Genomic DNA, 19650 nt, shown 5'->3' with positions numbered 1-19650 from the left:
ATTTTGAAACAGCACTGTGTAGAGAACTGGGTCTAGTTTGGTTGTTTTATTTTTTAATTGACACATAATGTGCATATTTATGGGGTACAGCTAGTTTGTTTTATTTTTAATAGCTGTCATAACTGATTCAAAGAGGAGAAGTGTATCATGGGATGCATGTATTAAATCTACAGCCCTCAGTTTTCATCCCCATCTACCAATTAAAGGCTTTTTATTGAGCTGAGCGAGGAATCATGCCTCTTCCTTTGTGTCAGGCAGTGGTTTTACAAGCTAATTGGAAAGCTTTACCTTTTGATATTTTTTTGAACAAGCAGGCTCAATATCCGCCTACATTATTAGGGCAAATTTCAAACAGGTTAGGAAAAAAAGAAACCGTTTCTGATATTTACAGGCATGTCCGCGTAAACACTTTTTATAGGTGATACCACCGTTTTAGCGACGGCAACAACAAAGGAAGGCCCTTCAACACAGTCTCTCCAAAATCCCGGCAACAATGGCAAAGCATTCCTGTCATAATGAGTCACCTAAGTTCTCTCAGGAGCCAAATGAAGTTGCAATTCCCCCCTGCTGAGCAACAGCCGCGTATACCTTACAAATCGTATGAAATATTGTTAGCAAAATAATGGGTGGAAAATGTCAACTGCCACTCGTCATCGTAACAGGCCAGCAAGTGTGAAACACTTGTTTGTGCAGGAAAAAAAATGTGTAACCCATCTACGGGTGTACGGCGGCTCCTTTGAGAGCCCTGTCTCAAGACGGCCCGCAAGCCTCCCTGTGGTTGGAAAGATGCCCAGTCTCTGATCACAGACCCTTGTACATGTGTTGCTATAAAACTCTAAAAAGTAAACCTAATCAAACCAATGAGTCCTGCTGCAATTTCTGAATGCCTGGACTTATTGTCCTGGTCACAGCACCCTGAAGAAAAATCTCCAGGGAAATTAGCATCAACTCACCTTCTCTTTTTTTCCCCCCATCATAGACAAATTTTCCATCAGTGATTACACTCAATTTCACCCATAAGTAGTGGTGCAGTGTGTGTGTGTGTGTGTGTGTGTGTGTGTGTGTGTGTGTGTGTGTGTGTATGTGGTGGGGTATATGTGTGTACATGTTCATGTGGGGTGGCAGGGGGTGGGTATATGTGTGTACATGTTTGTTTGGATGTGTGTGTATGGGGGATGGGTATATGTGTGAACATGTTTGTGTGTGTGTGTGTATGTGTGTATGAGGGTGGGTATATATGTGTACATGTTCATGGGGGGTGGGTATATGTGTGTACATGTTTGTGTGTGTGTATGGGGGGTGGGTATATGTGTGAACATGTGTGTGTGTATGTGTGTGGGGGGTGGGTATATATGTGTACATGTTTGTGTGTGTGTGTGTGTGTGTGTGTGTGTGTGTAGGTCAGAGGTCCATATCAGGAGTCCTCAATTACTCTCCACTCTAATTTTTTTTTTTGTTTTTTTTGTTTTTTGAGACAGGGTTTCTCTGTGTAGCTTTGCGCCTTTCCTGGAACTCACTTAGTAGCCCAGGCTGGCCTCGAACTCACAGAGATCTGCCTGGCTCTGCCTCCCGAGTGCTGGGATTAAAGGTGTGTGCCGCCGCCCGGCTCACTCTAATTTTTTTGAGACACGGTCTCTTACTGAACTTGGAGCCCACCAATTCGGCTAGGCTGGCTGGCTAGTGAGCTCCAGGGACCTTCCTGTCTCCGGCTCCCTAGATTACAGATGTGCTCTGCCACGCCTGACTTCTTATGTGGGATCTAGACTCAGGTTCTTGGAATTCCACGGGAAGCACTTTACTAAGTCAGCTCCACACCCCTGCTTCTTGTCTTTTAAGACAACGTTTTGCTGTATAGTCCAGGTCAGCCTTGAACTCATGGTCCTCCTGCCTCAACCTCCCAAGTGCTGGAATCACAGGCCTGTACCACCACGTACAACTAGAAGTGATGTCTTCATGATTTATTCTGTAACACCTTCCTCTTTAGCGGATCAGAGACATATGGCGCTTCATGTAGTTCATTATTAAATCAAAACCTAAGCATTTAATCCAAGTTAGAGACTTCTGTGCTTTTAACTACTTCGCAAAGCCTTGGCGGCGTGAGAACCGTTTCTCCTCATCTTCAGGAATTCTCTGCATTTTCCGAGGTTGTATTGTATGTGCCATTATTCTTACTGTCATCAACTACCAACGTCTGGGGTTCCAGTCTAAGAAGGGTGTGTATATTCCGAGAATTCCTTCTCTGGGAAGATATAAACATATGCATTAGCCTTATAAGGTCCCGACGACAAAAAGTTCACCTAAGGAACCAATGAGTTTAGTGGACTTCAGAGTATGGGTGAGGGGATGCTTACAGGACCGTGAGTGAGCCTGCCATACCAGAAAGTCTTTACCCAGCATGGCTTCCCTCCAGTCACACAGATGGGGGTCCCTTTCATTAACCTCCCCCAGCGTTTATATTCGAACACCCCAAGACCCCCCAGGTCATTTGCAGTTAAGACAGAATTGCAAAGGGCTGGGAAGAGTGGTTGGAGTCTCAGAAGAGGGTTCATGCTCTTGCAATTTCCTCCTCCTCTGAGGAAACATCAGCAGCCAACAGGCCCTATCATGATGGTCGCTTGCAAACAGGCACAGCTGGCCTAATGAAGATGGCGGCTGTTTTGCCTAGAGGATGGCACACTGCCACCCCCACGTGTGTGTGTGTGTGTGTGTGTGTGTGTGTGTGTGTGTGTGTGATGGGTCAAAGGGAGAGTGACTTGATCTTTCAGTACCCACCCATCCCCATCCCAAGCACTAACACCACCACCGCCACCATCAACCCCCTCACTCCCAGCCAAGGCCTGCAGTAGAGGCCCCAGGGGAAGGAAGACACCACGTCATTCCCTAGCTGGAAATGTGCGGTGGTGGAGAGCTGGCTGACCTGCCTTGTGCCTGACTGAGCACAGGCTCAGAGAATTGAAGCAAGGACACGTTGTTTTGTCTGTCTGGATTCTCAAGCCTTCTCGGTTTGGAGCAAAGCTGCATTTCAAACAGGAAAAGACCTCAGCGCTGGCACTTTCTTGCTGTTCGCTTTTATCTGCGTTACAAACATTATCTCCAACTGTGGTTTCCTTGCAGGAGTCTTGTTAAGCCATATGTCCATTTGTGAGAAGAGTTAATGTAGTTAAAATTTGGTAACATAATTGATAAAGCCACTTAGCTAGGTACTTGGGACATAGGAGTTCAAGCTATCAGCGTCAATTAGAGATAGGGAAACTAGGTATTTCTGGGTATGTTAAAAGAAGGGGAGGCTCCAGCCTGAAGCCAGCGTGGTTTTTTGAGTGGGTCAGCCTGGACTCCCTGGCATCATGGCCACTTCTGGGACATGTATATGATATATGCATATATCTCTCCATAATAATTATCTATGTATGTATATGCCTATGATGCATGTGTCTATGTATAAAACAGACACTCGTGACTTGAGGAGCTTACAAAGCATGTTGCTTGGTGCAGTTTATTTACTAAGTACCACACACTGACTCGCACCATAGAAACATTGTCTCACAACTGCCAAGGCTAGAAGCCCAAGATCGGGGTGTAGACAGGGTTGGTTCCTTCTGAAGACTTGACGAAGGGTCAGTTCCAGGCTCTCCCTCCCTTCTGAAGGGTTGCTGGTGATCTTTGACTTTCTTTGACTTGTAGAAGCTTCTTCATGATGTCTGCCTCAATCTCCATGTGGCGGTCTCTGAGAACACTTATCCATGTCCAGGTTCCCTTTCTATAAGGACAACATCGTATGTTATGAGGATCCCTCCTCTATGTGATATCACTTTAACCTAGGGAGTTACGCCTACAACTCTATTTCCAAATGAAGTCATATTCCGAGGTGGGGTGGTTTTACTACTTTGACACGGGAATTTTGGAGGGGATACAATTCACCTATAGCACTGGCTTCCACTCTAGACCCCCTGACAGAAGACCTCTGAGGGTCAAAGCTTGTGTGACATTTATATAGCGTATACCATGCGCACACCATAATGTGACAATCACGCTCTTCACAGTTTTCACAACATTGTTCTTTGTTTTGTTCTGTTTTTGAGACAAGGTCTTGTTATATATCCCTGGCTGGCCTGGTACCCCCTTATGTAGCCAAGGCTAGCCTCTGCCTCCCAGATTCTCCTCCCTCAGCTTCCCAAGGGCTAGGGTTAGTAGTGTGCACCACCATATTGAGTTTGAATTTTTAGAACACTTAGCATGAGCTCTACCCTCTTCGATATCCCAGGGCACAGGACAAAACCGGGAACTCCAAGCATAATGTTGTATAGCTGGTTCTTCATCCTGCACGGACGAAGCCCTTCAATTGTCCAACACGAATTCACGTTTTTAAGAACGACCCCACGTGGCCTGTATGCTGAGTAGAATTTGAGAGTTGTAGAGCCACCTGGAGTGACACACGATGTCTCATCTCAAATACAAGGATGGACAACATAAAAGCACGCGTTTCAGTGTGTGGCTGAGTTCTAGGAGAATGAAAGGGGAAAAAAAAAAATCCCAAATGTCAAAACCGGAGAACTGAAGCGAGAGAGCTAAGCATTGGCTGGTCCGGGTCGGGCAGCTCCAGAGAGCGTGGGTCTGTATGGAGCAGTGGTTCTCAGCCTTCCCAATGCTGCGACCCTTTAATGCAGTTCCTCAGGTTGTGCTGACCCCCCCCCAACCACAAAATCATTTTGTTGCTACTTCGCAACTGTAATTTTGAATTGTAACATGAATGTCTGTGTTTTCCAGTGGTCTTAGGCGACCGACTAAGGGTTCCCAACCCACAGACTGAGGACCACTGGCGTAGATCCTTAGCAGCAGGCCCATGCCAGGTCATTTGCACAGCTGAGGCAGAGAGACCGAGCCAAGCCCCTCTGCATGAAACATGCGCTTCTGAAGAGATGCCTTGTCATAGCAAAGGGAGCTAGACAAAAACCAGAGAGCCACTTCAGCTGATTAGAACTTCGGGAGCTGGGGCTCTACTGTACATGCACATCTGCTCTGCGGGTTTACAGGGTCAGGCAGCTTAGTCAGGGTACACGTAAGAACAGGGATTTGAGGGAGGTATGAGTTGTTAGGGTTTGTTTTGAAGTACAGGAGAGAGTGTGATAAGGTCTGCTGGGCGGGGACACTGAGCAGCTGGGGAAAGGCATTCTAGGAGGTGGGAATGGATGGGAGCCCCAGAGAGTGAGCAGAGGGTGTATCAAAGCTGAACTTGCTACTTTTAAAGATTGCCAAGCGTCCTTGCCCACGGATCCCTACTGAGCTCTATGCTAATCAGCTGTTACTATAATAACACACTGGAGGAGATCATGTTAGAAAGAGATTACAGCCTTACAGTTTCAGCCCTTGGTCAACGGTCCCCATCGCGTTGGGGCCTGTTTTGAGGCAAGGCATTATGGCAGGAGGGCGTAGAGAAGGAAGGTGCTTACCTCGTGGTCCCTGGGAAGCAAAAGTAATAAGAGCTGGAGTCCCATGATCCTCTTTGAGGACACATCTCACCAGTGTCCTACGACCTTTCACTGGGACCCACCTTTTACAGCTTCTGCTACTTCCTGGGGATGAAGCCTACAGCACACAGTCTTCAGGGAGACCATTATAATCTGAACTATAGCAAACTCTGATGAGCTCTGCCCCGAAAGCCCTCCCACCCCCTGTCCATTCCTGGGGCCTGGAGGGAGCGTCGCAAGCTGAAATAGCGAGCTGCGGCTGAACTGGCAAATGGTGACTGGGATGTCACCAGCCCACGTGGAGGAACGTCAGCCTAGGAGGGGGCTCACGCGCCAAGGCCAGGGCCAGTTTGAGGGAACCAGAGCTGCTAAGATCACACGGCCCTTGGTAATTTGGAATTCTGATTTGATTGTGTGTGTGTGTGTGTGTGTGTGTGTGTGTGTGTGTGTGTGTGTGTGTGTGTTTGGGAAGGGGTGGGGTGGGATGGGGACTGAAGCCAGGGCATCACTCATGCTAAGTAAAGGCTCTACTGTTGAGCTTCATTTCCAGCCTGGGCACCTAATTTGAAAACTGCTCTGTTGATTGTGATATCTGTGGTGGTTAAACAACAACTACCAGCTCTCATTGGCCGAGTTATTTGTCAGACACTCTCATTGGCCGAGTTATTTGTCAGACACTCTCATTGGCCGAGTTATTTGTCAGACACTCTCATTGGCCGAGTTATTTATCTTAGTCTTCATGGCAGTCCCACATGGTAGACATAATTATTATCTCTCTACTTTATACAAGTCTTTAACTCTGACAGCTAGTTAATGAATGTATCTATATGGCAGTTGTTCCCTAACTGACGACACAGCATTAAACCTAGGTCTGCTGACTGCTACATCGATATGTTAATAGTTGTTAACTCTGGGGAGTCGATTATAGATGACTTTTGCTTTTTTTCTTTATCCATTTTTTTAATTTTCCAAGTTTTAAATGTAAAATGGAGGGAAATTTAATAGCCATAAAAAAAACCCTCAATAAGACAATGCACAAAAACACACGCACGTACGCACACACCCATAAGCCATTGGAATGTGTGCGCAGGAGGAGATGTGGGTGAGCAGAGTGATGTCGAGCAGGGTCCCTTGCCCTGGGTTCCTTCATCACCCCCAGGATCCCGCTTCACCCTACCTTGTTCTTTTTGTCTCAGCCCAGGAGGCAGTGCTGACGACAGATGGAAGTGGTTCGGGGAGGCAACACCCTGGCCCTGATAGACCTTGTCTCCCTCACCCCTATCCCAGGTCAACCCTTTCAGAGACCGCATCTGCAAGGTATTCTCACACAACAACGTGTTCTCCTTTGAAGATGTGCTGGGCATGGCGTCGGTGTTCAGTGAGCAGGCCTGCCCCAGCCTGAAGATTGAATATGCCTTTCGCATCTATGGTGGGTACCTTGGTTGGGGGAGGGGGGGGTAGTGCTGAGTGAGAAGGAGGAGAGAACCTGCCGCATCTGAAATCCAACATTAGCTCATTGATGGGATCGTGTAACCGGGATTTATTAGGTCTTGATGAGTATATTATCGTATTTCTTAAGTCCTGTGAAATAACAAAGCAGGTTGAGAAGCTGAGCTCTGATAGACAGAGGCCCTTCCCTCCACGTTGTCTATAGAAGTGGCCTTTATTGTTGCTGTGACCAACATACCTGGCAAGGAGCACCTCAGGGAAAGGAGAATTTATGGAGGCTCCATTTGAAGGCATGTAGTCCATCGTGGCAGGGACAGCAGGGTGCCAAGCAGGCCGCAGGAGTGGGAATGTGTGGCTGAGACTTCTCACCTCCTTATATGTTGATGGAACAGAAATCAGAAGCAGCACAGGCTGCTGGGGGGTGCTGTAAGCCTCCAGGCCTGCCCCTTCAGAAATCTGTCCCCTCCCCAGCTAGGTTCCTCCTCCCAAAGGTCCCACGGTCTCCAGCCATGGAGTTCCAGCAGCTGGGAAACAAATGTTCAAACCCGTGAACCTGGGAGGGCTATTTCAAGTTCAAATCATAACGCCATCCAAGGGCACTGGGGTCGCCGAGGGCAGGCCAGAGAGAAAGAGACAGCACATGGGTGTGAAGGACTAGGGCTTGTCTGGCGGGAAGAGGGAACTTGAGAGACATGAGGCACTGGAGCCAGCTCTGCATGTGGCGACTGTGTAGTCTTGAACAAGTCACTTTATTTTCCTGCAAAACCCATTCTATCATCTCAAAAGTGAAGGACTTGAGAGAGATCATCTCTGATGTCTTTGGTATCTGCCCTTCTCCTTGTATTGCCCCCATAGCACGGTGGGATACTCGGACCTCCCAAAAGCAACCGAAAGGGAAAAAAAAAATCAAAGAAATCTTGACACACCTTCCAACAGACCATGAACATCTTTGAGTACATCATGGTAACTCCTTTGCTTGCCCAGGCAGACCGGCATGGATGAGCGCAACCCTTTCTGTTTAAAAAGGTCATCCAGTTCCTCCCGTCCTCAGACATCAGTGAGCAGAATCATGCAGGCCGAGGAAAACCTCAACTTGCTAGGTGTGGTGGCGCACACTGGTAATCCTCACACTCGCGAGGCTGAGGCAGAAGGATCATAAATTTGAAGACAAAGTGTGAGACCTTGTCTTAAAACGTCATGGGCTAGTGTTTGAGCTCAATGGTAGAATGCTTGAAGGACATGCAAGGCTCCAGATTTGATTCTCAAAGTAAACAAACAGAACCCCAGAACCCTCTCTAATCTGGAGAACCCGGACAACAGGATCGCAGTCCGAATTAAACCAAAAGTGTCAGCACTGTTTGGGAGAACTGTAACAGGACTCAACGTCTTGACACCGGAACATCTACAATACCCCCAAATGAAATCTAAAAGTGACCTGATATGCAAGAAAATTCTTTTAAATCTTGCTGCCATCTCCAGAATGGAGACTGGCTCTGACATGACCCAGATACTGAAATTCACTGATAAAGAGTCCTAAAACAGCCGCCGTCACTGTCGCCTGCTCCTCAGAGAAACAGAAGCAACGAAAGAGAAAGAGGGGATATGGGGGGGGGGCACGGGAATGGAGAGGGGAGGGGGAGGGAGAAAGAGAAAGACGGGACTATAGGATTGACTGGATGACTCTGGTGACCAGCGAACCCACAGTCTGCTGTGAGTGGGACATCCAGGAAAGACGATGATTTAATTCAGCCCAAAGGTACAAGGACCAAGAGCACCATTGACCAAGGACAGAGCAGAAAGAAAAGCTCGTCCGTCCTCTATTGGGCCTTGCTGGACTGGATGTTGCCCACCCACAATGATGAATGTGGTCTTGTTTTTCATTTTTATGAATGTGGCCTTGTTTTTAATCTTTACTTGTTTTTAAAATTCTTAAAAAAGTGTGTGTGTGTGTGTGTGTGTGTGTGTGTGTGTGTGTGTGTGTGTGTAGTGCATGAATGCAGTACTCAAGTAGGCCAGAAGAGGGTGCTGGATCCCCTGGATTAGGTGACTGTGAGCCTCCCAACATGGTTGCTGAGACCCAAACTCAGGTCCTCTGCAAGAACAGTACACACTCCAAACAGATGAGCCTCCTCTCCAGCCCCTGATTATTTTTTTAATTCTTTGATGACCTCACGCCTGTATGTAACGTATTTCAGTCATTTTCACCTCCTTACCCTCTTTCGCTCCCTCCTACCGTACCCTTCAACAAGAGGCCCCTTCCACTTTCGTGTGTGTGTGTGTGTGTGTGTGTGTGTGTGTGAGAGAGAGAGAGAGAGAGAGAGAGAGAGAGAGAGAGAGAGAGAGAGAGAGATCCATTGCATTTGACTGGGTTTGCTTCCATGAGAATGACTGAAGGACATTGACTGAAGCACGGGCAGGTGGCTACACCACTGAAGAAAATTACTCCCGCCCCCTCACAGCGGTCACTCACTCCTGACTCAGGAGTGAGGCCTCCTGAGGCCGCCCTCCCCCAGCCATGAAGGGACTCTCTCCTGCCATTCTGAATGTGACCTTCTTTATTCAGTTTACTCATTCACATGCTAATCTCTTCCAGAAATTCTCTCACAGACACACCAGGAAATGATTTTTTTTTTTCCCTGCCTTTATCTGGGCATTCCTCAGCCAAGTCAAACCTGACCCATAGGACTGACCATCACAACCACCATTTCCAATAAAGTAAAAGGAAATCTGCTCTCTCTCTCACACACACACAGAAATGAAAGGATATGAAAGCTCATCAGAAAAATACAACTATGAGGAGGAGTTAGGTGGGGCTGGGCCTCGTAGCGTTGGTCTGTAATTCCAACTGCTCCAGAGACTGAGGCAGGAGGATCACATGGTCAAAGTCTCCCTGGGCTAGAGCGAGTTCAAGGCTAACCTGGGAAACTTAGCAAGTCTATATTACAAAATTAAAAAAAAAAAAAAAAAAAAAAAAGAGAGAGTGCTGGAGTGTAGCTTAATGATGGACCACTCACTTAGCATGCAATGGCCTTTAGGTTCATACCCCACTACGAAACAGCTGAACAAACACAGAAACCCATCCGAAATCAAAATTCACTGATGGGCTTAACAGGCGAATTGAGGTAACGGGAGGGAGGGTAAATCTGAAGACAGATGCAGGGGGGGCGGAAATCTGAATAACAGAGAAAGCAAATATTGAAAGAATTAAAGAAGAGGCCCTCTGGGACACACAGAGGTAGAAAGGTCGACTGTACAACCAGGTGATCCAATTGGAGTCTCGAAAGCAAAGGGTAGGAAAGATATCTGAAGAACTAACAGCCCTAAATGTCTTAAATTTGGCACAAGACACAAATTCATAGTGAATCCCAACCCAAAATGAAATCGCACACCCGTATATTGTTAGCTCAGCAGTCCCGCCTGGTGTGTGGTGTGTGTGTGTGTGTGTGTGTGTGTGTGTGTGTGTGTGTGTGTGTGTGTTTCTCCTACAGCTTCCTCCCTCCTTCTCCCAAGCAGCCCCAAGCGTCCCCGGGGAGTATGTCCTGGATCCCAGGAGTCCTAGCTCGGCCAGTCACCGCCACAGTTCTGTCAGATGTGGCAGCTGGGCTGACTGAAGTCCTTGTCACACTCTCGAGGACAAGACACGCCTCTAGCAGCGCACTGGCCCGGCTCAACCCTTTCATCTCAGCCAACAGTACACAGTTGAAAGTCACAGAAACTTAGCTCATGAAGCAATAGATAAGGGACAGTGGCTCTATGTCTGCCTGGGTTGGGTTAAAAAAAATCCCCCAAAGTTCAGCGGCTTTAGGTGCCGCACTTTATGGTTTCAGGGTGCCTGCCAGTTAAGAGTCCAGGCTTGGCTTAATTGGATCCCCTTTCCCTCCTCCCCTCTCCTCCCCCACCTCTGCCTTTTTCCTGCCTTCTCCTCCTCCTCCTCCTCCTCCTCCTCCTCCTCCTCCTCCTCCTCCTCCTCTTTCTTTCTATTCTTTTGTGGCATGGTCTCACTATGTAGTCCTGGCTGACCTGGAACTCACAGAAACCTATCTGCCCCCGCCTCCCCAGTGCTAGAATGGAAATGAGCACTACCACTCCCAGAGAACCCCTCTCTTCTTTGGTTTTTGGAGACAGGGTTTCTCTGTGTAGCTTTGAGCCTTTCCTGGATCTCGCTCTGTAGCCCAGGCTGGCCTCGAACTCACAGAGATCCGCCTGGCTCTGCCTCCCGAGTGCTGGGATTAAAGGCGTGCGCCACCACCGCCCGGCGCGAACCTCGCTCTTAAAGTCTCACAAAACGCCAGCCAAAGTTCTGGCCAAGCTGCTTCCCATCTGGAGAATGGCTGGCTGGGGGAGACCCTTCAAGCCGCTGGCAGAATGCAGTTCTTGTATTCATGGACCTTTGGCCCCTGGCTTCGCGCTGGCTAGAGCTGGAGGCTGCCCTCGGCCTCTGAAGGCCACCCTCGGCCCCTGGCCACACAAGCTTCCCAACATGGCCACTTGTCTTCAAAGATAATGAGGAGGGAATAACCCTCAACCCATCTACTGTTAGAATGGAGTCTTCCATGGCATAACCTGACCATGAAAGTGACATCCATCCCATCGCACTTGCCAAATTATGTTGGCTGGAAGCAGGTTACAGTCTCCACTCACACCAAACAGCACCAAGGTTATACAGAAGCAGAAACAGCAAGAGGTGTGGATTATTCAGGGGGGTGGAGGGGGAGGCATGAGACAGGTGCTCATGTAGCCCAGGCTAGCCCCAAACTCACTGTGTAGCTGAGGATACCTTGAATTCCTGATCTTCCTGCCTCTACCTCCAGAGTACTGGGATTATAGGCAAATACCACCAAACCCAGCTCCAGACATCTGTCTCTGGGAGGTTTCTCCATTCACAAGTATGAAGCATGTCCACCGACAGAAGTACAAGACCCCATGAGAGAAGGGAAGGGCTGGGATACAGTTAGGAAATTGTCAGAAAAGCCAAGCAGTTTCTCTGCATGGCTGCTGAGGAAATCTCTTCTTTCCCAGATCTAAGGTTTATTCATCTGTGCCCATGGACTAAAGATGACTACCCTCATACCTACCTGCATGGCCTCTAGAGCCTATTCTGAGCATCTGGCCACAGGCATCTGATTCTCCCTTGCAGTTTCTTAGCAGATACTAAATGACTCCACAAAGCCAATGATCTGATACCTTGGTTGGATCATCAGCTTTGCCCAGTCACCTACAGCCAAAAGAAAAACAGAGTCACTTGAATAAACATGGCCCCAGAGGTTAAGCACTTGGGTGTGAAGACACTTCTCAGAGACAGAAAAGGCTGGGTGGTGTGGCACTTGCCTGTAATCTAATCTCTGCTCTTAGGAGAGAAAGCTGGAAGAAGCAGGAGTTCAAGGTCATTCTCCCATACATAGTGAGTTCAAGGCCAGCCTGAGATACATGAGACCTTGTCTTGATGGAAAGGAGGGAGGGAGGAAGGGAGAGAGGAAGGGAGGGAGGAAGGGAGAAAGGAAAATTGAAGGAAGGAAGGAAAGGAGAAAGGGAAAATTTGAAGGAAGGAAGGAAGGGAGGGAGGGAGGAAAGAAGGAAGGAAGGAAAGAAGGAAGGAAGGAAGGAAGGAAGGAAGGAAGGAAGGAAGGAAGGAAGGAAAGAAGGAAGGAAGGAAGGAAGGATTGATTCTCTGCTGTCTTCCCATGGTTTCTGGAACCCAATAAACAAAATCCCCAAACCCCATCAAGAGATCTCACAAGCATCTTCCAGACACAGGGCCAACTTTGCTTAGCTTTAGAAATGGGAATGTTCAGTCCTCAGAGGTCAGACTGAGTGGATGGGGCCAAGTGAGAGACAAGACACTCGATCCCAGCCCAGTGTCCACCCCTCTCCAAGTCCCTAAAGCACATAGTTAGTTCCCTTCCCCAAGGACCCCAAGCAAAAGACCTTTCAAAAGCTCAATTAAATCATCAGCGCAAATAGATGCCTGGGACCCGTGCCCCAGCCTGCATCCAGGATACCCAGACAAATCAGAACTCTCTTTGGGTTCTGAAGATTTGTGACTGTAGGCAGCTGTGAGCTCAGTGTGAGACGGAACTCCAGGATCCTTGAATCTAGTGCCTGGTCTGCGGAAGCTGCTCCGTAAGTCTGAAGGTGATGGCCCATAAGGAAGGGAAAAGGAGAATTAAAAAGAAGGGCAAAGAGATGGACAGAGAAGACAAATGTGTTGGTGATGCTCATGGTAGCGAATCTTGCAGAAGTCCGAAAGACCTCTCGATGCTCTTGACTTGATGACTCCAAGTGAGGTTCAGCGACCAGAAACATCAGCCCTGCAAGGGAGGGTACCAAAGATGCGGACCCTCTGGCCCCACTTACACCTCCGAATCAAACCTACACTTTAGCAAGGCCCACCCTCCACTCCCCACCAATCTCTGCTCCTGAAAAATTCTAGAAAGCCATGCCTTAGCCCCTGGCTTCCCAAACCTGACTGCATCCTCAAATCACCTGGGAGTTAAAGCAAAACAAAACCCAACCTGATGGAATGGCGTCTCTGGCTGGCGGGCTTTTGCAAAGCCCCCTGGGTAGTTCTAACGTGCAGTAGGTTTGGAGGCCCCTGCTCCAGCTTGCTGTATCAGTTGGGATTCCATCCAGCTACGTGTAGCAGTGTCCCTGATTTAAAAAAAAAAAAAAAAAAAAAAAAAAAAAAAGTCTGGAGTCAGGCAGTCCAGAGCTCCAGAAAGTAAACAAGGGCCCAGAGTTCTTTATGCTTCCTCAACTGTCAAGTCTTGGTATGAGACTGTTGTCCTACTGTTCTTGTGGTCACAAAATGGCTTTTGTGCCCACGGACTTCTCGGCTTTATTCTAGGCAGGGAAAGTGATGCAGAGGGGGATGGGGGAAGGAACAGAGGTGAAATTCACATCCAGAGATGCACAAATAAGTCAGCTCTTCCCAAGCTTTCTTGGCCCGTCACCAAGACACTTGAGTTTATATTTCAGGGGCCAGAATGATGTCATACAGCCACCCATGGCTGCCGCGGAGACGGGAAAAGCCATGTATTTTCATCTGAACCCGGGGTCATCTTGAACAAGAACTGTTTGGAGAATGGCTTCTGGTTAAGAATCCAGCAGGGCTGGAGCTCCTTGAGGCCTGGAACTCACCTTCTGGGCACCAGTTTCTGCCTTGAGGGACATTCTGGCCTCCGTGTGATCAATGTAACATCTCTCCATTCCTCCAGGAAGATTAATCACTTGTCAGAGACCAACATCTCAGCCACATCTTCCTGATCCAGTCGGCACCGGCTACGGATTCTCAGGCAGAAAGCAAGCAGCAGATCTTGCCACACCTTCCTGAGACCTGACCCAAGCACAGAGGTGTCCGTGGCTAGGAGAGGCCGTGGAGCAAGCCTAGGGAGACTATTGAAGGCTTTCCCTTGGTCTGCAAGCAGTGAGCTTTAGCTGAGAGCAGTGCTTTGTGGGAACTGTGTTTTGGAGGGACTTGGAGGTTAAACGTTAACCAGTCCGGTTCTCTAAGCTCACGGGGTTGAGAAACATGAGAGAGTAAGCCCCCACACCCACCCCTGAGTGGTCAGTCACAGGCTGTGAGTTCTGAGACTGCTGGGTCAGCCTCGACTGGGACCCAGCCAAGGCGCAGACTCCCTGGTCCTAGCCCTTTCCCAGACTGCTCTGCCCTTGCATCCCCCAAAGGACAGGAACCACCCAGGACTACATTTACTCTAGCAAATTATTCTGTTTTCAGATGGCTTGGGACCAAAGCCATGTCATTTTCTGTAGTCTCCGCATATGGGAGCTAGGCCAGGAGGATGCTTGGAGATGCCGCAGGGGCTTGGGGAGAGGCTGCGGAGTTTCTTACCGGCAGTGCGGTGTGGTGTCACTGCGGCTGCGCAGTGCCTCCCCCCCCGTGCCCCCGCCCCCTTCACCTGCTCCTCTGATTCACTTCCTATGGTGCTCAGGGGTCATGTAGGGAGAGCACCCAAGAGCAGCTCGGACGAGGGCTCCAGTCACGGGCTGAGAAACACAGTCAGGGATGTACTGTACCTTCCACATGCCCAGTCTGCTTCTGGGGACAGATATTTCTTGGCTCTGCCATAAAAGGACTGACTCGGTGGTACTGGCAGACTCTGGGCCTCAGTTTCCCTAGTAGTCCATTAGCTCTAGCTGCTGTTGTTCAAGGTGGGGTGTTGTTATAGCCGCTCAGATTTTCACTTTTAGTACTTAACAATAAGCACCTGGTGGAGAACTAACAGCTAACAGGAGTCTTCTGTATTCCAGACTAATGCCAAGGGATGGCTATGTATTTCCTGTTTAACCTTCACACTGTAGAGGTACAACTATTATTCCCATTTTACAGACAGGGAAACTGAGGCACAAATAGTGAACTGAGATTATATATATATATAGTGGAGAAGCCAAAAGTAGTTGTCCACAATGGTTCTAAGGCTCTAACACTAGGGATCCAGGCTCCTCTGGCTTGTTGCTTTGCCTTCTGTTCCCATGGTTACCTCATGGTCTCAAAGACCTTCCCATAAGTCACTTGCCCTCTTCTGCTAATACGTCACTGGGCAGAGCTCAGCCATTTGGCCACCTCTCGCAGCAAGGGAAGCTAGGACACACTGTGTTCTGTTTGGATGATCCTCTGACCAGCCAAACACTGGTGGCTTTCTGTAATGAAGACAGTCATGAGTGGTCAAGAGCACAGATTTCCTGTAATGTCTAAATGGCGGAGTTTAGTCATGTCCCATCACTTACCAAGTGGAAGTGGACATTCATCCGCCCATTTATTCACTGAGACTCGGCTTTGTGCTGGGCACAGAGTTAGGATGCCAAGCTGTAGGGAGTATCGCTCCAGCCTCTGACTCTTTGAGGAAACAGCTGGAGTTCTTGAAGCCAGCCCATCACTAGTACAAGTCGCAAGAACCGCTGTCCCACTTCCCCGGGAAGCTAGAACACATGTCCAGCAGCTACAGGACCGGAAGCATCAGATGATACCCAAGGCTTTTGGTCCCAAACCCAGCCCACCCTTCATTCCTCTGCTCTGCCTGGCTCCCGGTCACCACAGTCTGGCTTCTGAGTTCTGAAATGGACATCCCATAGCATGGACTTTGATGTGGGGCCAGGTCGGCCTAGGTGGGCTTGAACTTTGCCCTCCCGTTTCCTGTCCTCTTGACAAAAATAAGATGATAAAAAGGTGGATGGCGAGGATTGGATGACTTAAAAGAGGACTCATCTGAGCACACAGTAGGTGCACAGTCAATGCTTATTGCTATAATTGTCGCCTTACTTAGTATTGTCTACAGCTGGCCCTGATGCTGCATCTCCCGCCAGCTACCCACCCCCCACGTCCCAGATTCTAGATCTACTTGGGGCAAGTGGACCCTATGTGGCCTCCCAGATGGGAGTCGGTCCCAAGAGCCAGGGACTCAGCCTCCATCTCCTCTCTGCAGATTTTAACGAGAATGGCTTCATTGACGAGGAAGATCTCCAGAAAATCGTGCTAAGATTGCTGAACAGTGACGATGTGTCGGAGGACCTGCTGATGGATGTCACGCACCATGTGTGTATCCCGAAGTGGAAGGGTGGGGCCTGAGGGTCCAGGTGGCCACCCCAAAACTCCTGGATATCAGGCCATCTTCTTGGGAAGGGATCCAGAGTCAAGCCTGGAGCACATGGCATACCATGGGGATGGGTAGCACGTGGTGCCCTGAGAAGTGGGCACACAGTGGAGAGAACTATACCTCAGCTGTCTGCTCTTCCAATAAGAATCTTCTATTCCCCTCCCGCCTGAGAGCTTCCCATCTACGTGGGTCACTGAGGGCAGCTGAGCCTATAACAGCTTAGCATCAGGGGAACACATCACAATGTTCCCCTGCCCATGTCATTCATTAGGAGCACAGTGCCCAGATATCCTGGTAACAAGGCATGGACACAGCCCTAAAACCTAATATGGGGCACAGGCCCATGAGCTCTCAGGATGTGAGACCCCGAGGATCTCAGGGCTGGATGGCAGCACCCCCCACCTGACTCAGGCTTCTTACAATGGGGTGGGGGGGGCAGTTCGTGCCTATGTCCGGCGGATGGGGTCTATTGTCCTCACTGCCATTGGTACTGGGGGCCACTGAGGAGAATCCTTCCAAAGGAAGGCCAGCCCATGATGCCTTCTCCACCCCACCTTAGTGCACACACCTTCGCCTCTCTGTGGGGCAGGGACCCTAAGACACCCTGCCATAGTCCCTCTACACTGTCTGCCTCCATCTTGAGACCCATCTCCTGTGGACCCCAGGCTCCTCTCAGCCTCCTTCCTTCCACCAGGTCCTGAGCGAGTCAGATCTGGACAATGACAACATGCTGTCCTTCTCCGAGTTCGAACACGCAATGGCCAAATCTCCAGATTTCATGAAGTAAGGCATCCTTGAGGGTCGGGGCTGTCCAGCAAGGTTGGAGGCAGGGAAGGCTCCCGAGTCTCCCCTGGACCGATGGCACATCTCAGTCTTGCCATGGAACTTGTCATGAGTGTCCTGGGCTCTGCTGAGTCTTTCAGAAGTCATAAAACTGAAGCGTCTGAGAAATCAGCTCATCTTGGGCGAACCAAGACAGGGGACGGCAGGATTCCAGGCTTTGCAAACCATGTGTGGTGCAACCTCAGAGACATTACCCCTGATGGCCAGGACATCTGTGCCCATCTCCAAGTACCTCCTGGGCTTCAGATCTGACCTGTGTGTTGCCCACTGTTACCCAGATACACTGGGAACTGGGGTGGGGGCAGCAGGGGACATTGTTCAGTGCTGTAAGGGGAAAGCTGGCCAAAGAAATGTCACAAGAGAAGCGACTAATTCTACCTGAGAGCAGAAGGGACCTCGGTGACCTCTGCTCCGGACTCCCTCCAGATGACAGCCCTCTGTGTTTCCAAGGTCATAATTGCCAGTCTTCTGGTCCCTTCCAATTCAAAGCAAAGGCATCCTCTCTAGAGACGGTCCGGGCCGTGGCTGGAACCCCATGAGAAGAGGACTTTCCTCTCGCTGAGTTGACCTGTCTTGCACACTTGCCCCTAATGCTGCCCCTTGATCTCATAGGCAAGATGATTTTGATGATGATGATGAGGAGGATGACTCTTGAGACGTTTACAAACCAACTCACAAAAGTTCAGGGTGGGGTTAGCAGAAAACTCGGCAGAAGCCCAGGCAGCTGCGTGTTCTTGTCTCGGTCTCTCCCTTTCCCCAACCCATCTCTACCTCCATTAGCTCTACTTCTCCACTCATCCCACACTTAGCTTCCATTGCACACCAGCAACCTCTGAGTGGTGAGACACAGGGTCGTCGTCGTGTGTCACACATGGGGTCATCGTGTGTCACGGCCTCCCGATAGGTTTGATTTCGATTGAGCTTCAGTGACTCTTAAGTGGTGTCTCAGCTCAGCTCTGAATTCCCAGAGAGACTCTGGTCAGCCCAGCTGGGTCAGGCGGTCCACGCCTCTTCCAACCATAAGGATGGAGACAAAGGCTCCTGACTCCATCGTGGCTGCTCCCAAGGGGCCGTGGCTAGGGCAGAACCCACATAGGTCTCACTTGGGATCAGTCCTAGCAGAGGAAATTCCTCTTCCTCCACCACAGCCCCGCACAACATTGGCGCTGGAATCCTGTTGGCCTTGCACCTGTGTCTAAATCACCCATTTCTTCCCACTGGCTCCAGCACCCCCAAATTCAGAAACCTTTTGTGTTCTGGTGATGCTGAAAGAAGCCTTAAAAAGTTTAGGAACTGGAGAAATAGCTTAGTTGGTAAACTGCTTGCCACTATGCAATCGTGAAGACTTGAGTTTGATCCCTGGCATCCATGGTGAAAGCTGAGGATGGTGGTACCTGCTTGTCATACCAAGGCTGGGGAGTCTGAGACAGGGTGGTCACTGGGCTCCCTGGTGCCAGCAAGAGACTTTGTCCAAAAACAAAAACATGGTATACTGCTCCTGAGGGACCATACTGGAGGTTGCTCTCTGGCCTCCACACATGTACATATGTGCACATGCACCCTCACTGACACTCATACACACATACACATATACACACTTGCACACTCATATACACATACACACTCACACACTCATATACACACTCTCACACACTCATACACACACACACACACACACACACACACACACACACACACACACACACACGAAGGTTTGAGTTGGCTGGGACCATTACCCACAGAAACGGGCCTGATAAGACAAGGTGGGGACCTCAGCTAGCTAACTCTGGAACTTTTTCTTTCAGTTCCTTTCGGATCCATTTCTGGGGATGTTGATATGGAGGCAGTCTTCCGGTTCAGCAGCCTCAAGGGAGACCCCTGGAACCCACCTGCGCCCAGGCACAGTGAGAGTTGATTGGAAGTATGATTTGTCTGTCGCTCCTTCACCTCTAGAATACTGTTTACTAAATAAAAACAAATGTGTTTTCCTCAGCCCATCCCTACCCACTGCTTTTTGAAAGCAGGGTCCGACACAGGGCGTCGGTTTTGAGAAACTGCTCATTCTAGGCATCAGGTTTGCCAAAAAACTCCAGGCAAGCCGGGATGGCAATCCTTTTGAGGACAGAGTTCAAGCCTCAACCCGTGTCAGAGGGGACGGAGCCAAATGGAACGAAGTTCAGAAGGGAAATATTCGACCTTCCCTCCTCTGGAACCTACCCTTGACCCATCATCTCCCAGAGCAGTGTCAGGGATGTGCACATAGCTGTCATTCCAGCTGGCGC

The 19650-nt window shown here is 49.4% G+C and overlaps 1 protein-coding gene across 1 annotated transcript in view; it reads left to right on the top strand.

The window, feature by feature from the left end:
• Cib4 (calcium and integrin binding family member 4) overlaps positions 1–19360 on the top strand; it is a 60212-nt gene extending 40852 nt beyond the window's left edge. The window contains exons 4-7 of the mRNA XM_028875653.2: positions 6753–6894; positions 16355–16464; positions 17220–17308; positions 19174–19360. Of these exons, the coding sequence (XP_028731486.1) occupies positions 6753–6894; positions 16355–16464; positions 17220–17308; positions 19174–19204 (372 nt within the window). The 3' untranslated portion in view covers positions 19205–19360. The remainder of the gene's footprint in view (positions 1–6752; positions 6895–16354; positions 16465–17219; positions 17309–19173) is intronic.
• Positions 19361–19650: the final 290 nt, after the last annotated feature.

Source organism: Peromyscus leucopus, chromosome 22 (genome assembly GCF_004664715.2).
Source record: "Peromyscus leucopus breed LL Stock chromosome 22, UCI_PerLeu_2.1, whole genome shotgun sequence".
Classification (NCBI taxonomy): domain Eukaryota; kingdom Metazoa; phylum Chordata; class Mammalia; order Rodentia; family Cricetidae; genus Peromyscus; species Peromyscus leucopus.
Note: the sequence above shows the minus strand (reverse complement) of the source record. Positions and strands in the feature narration are given on the sequence as shown.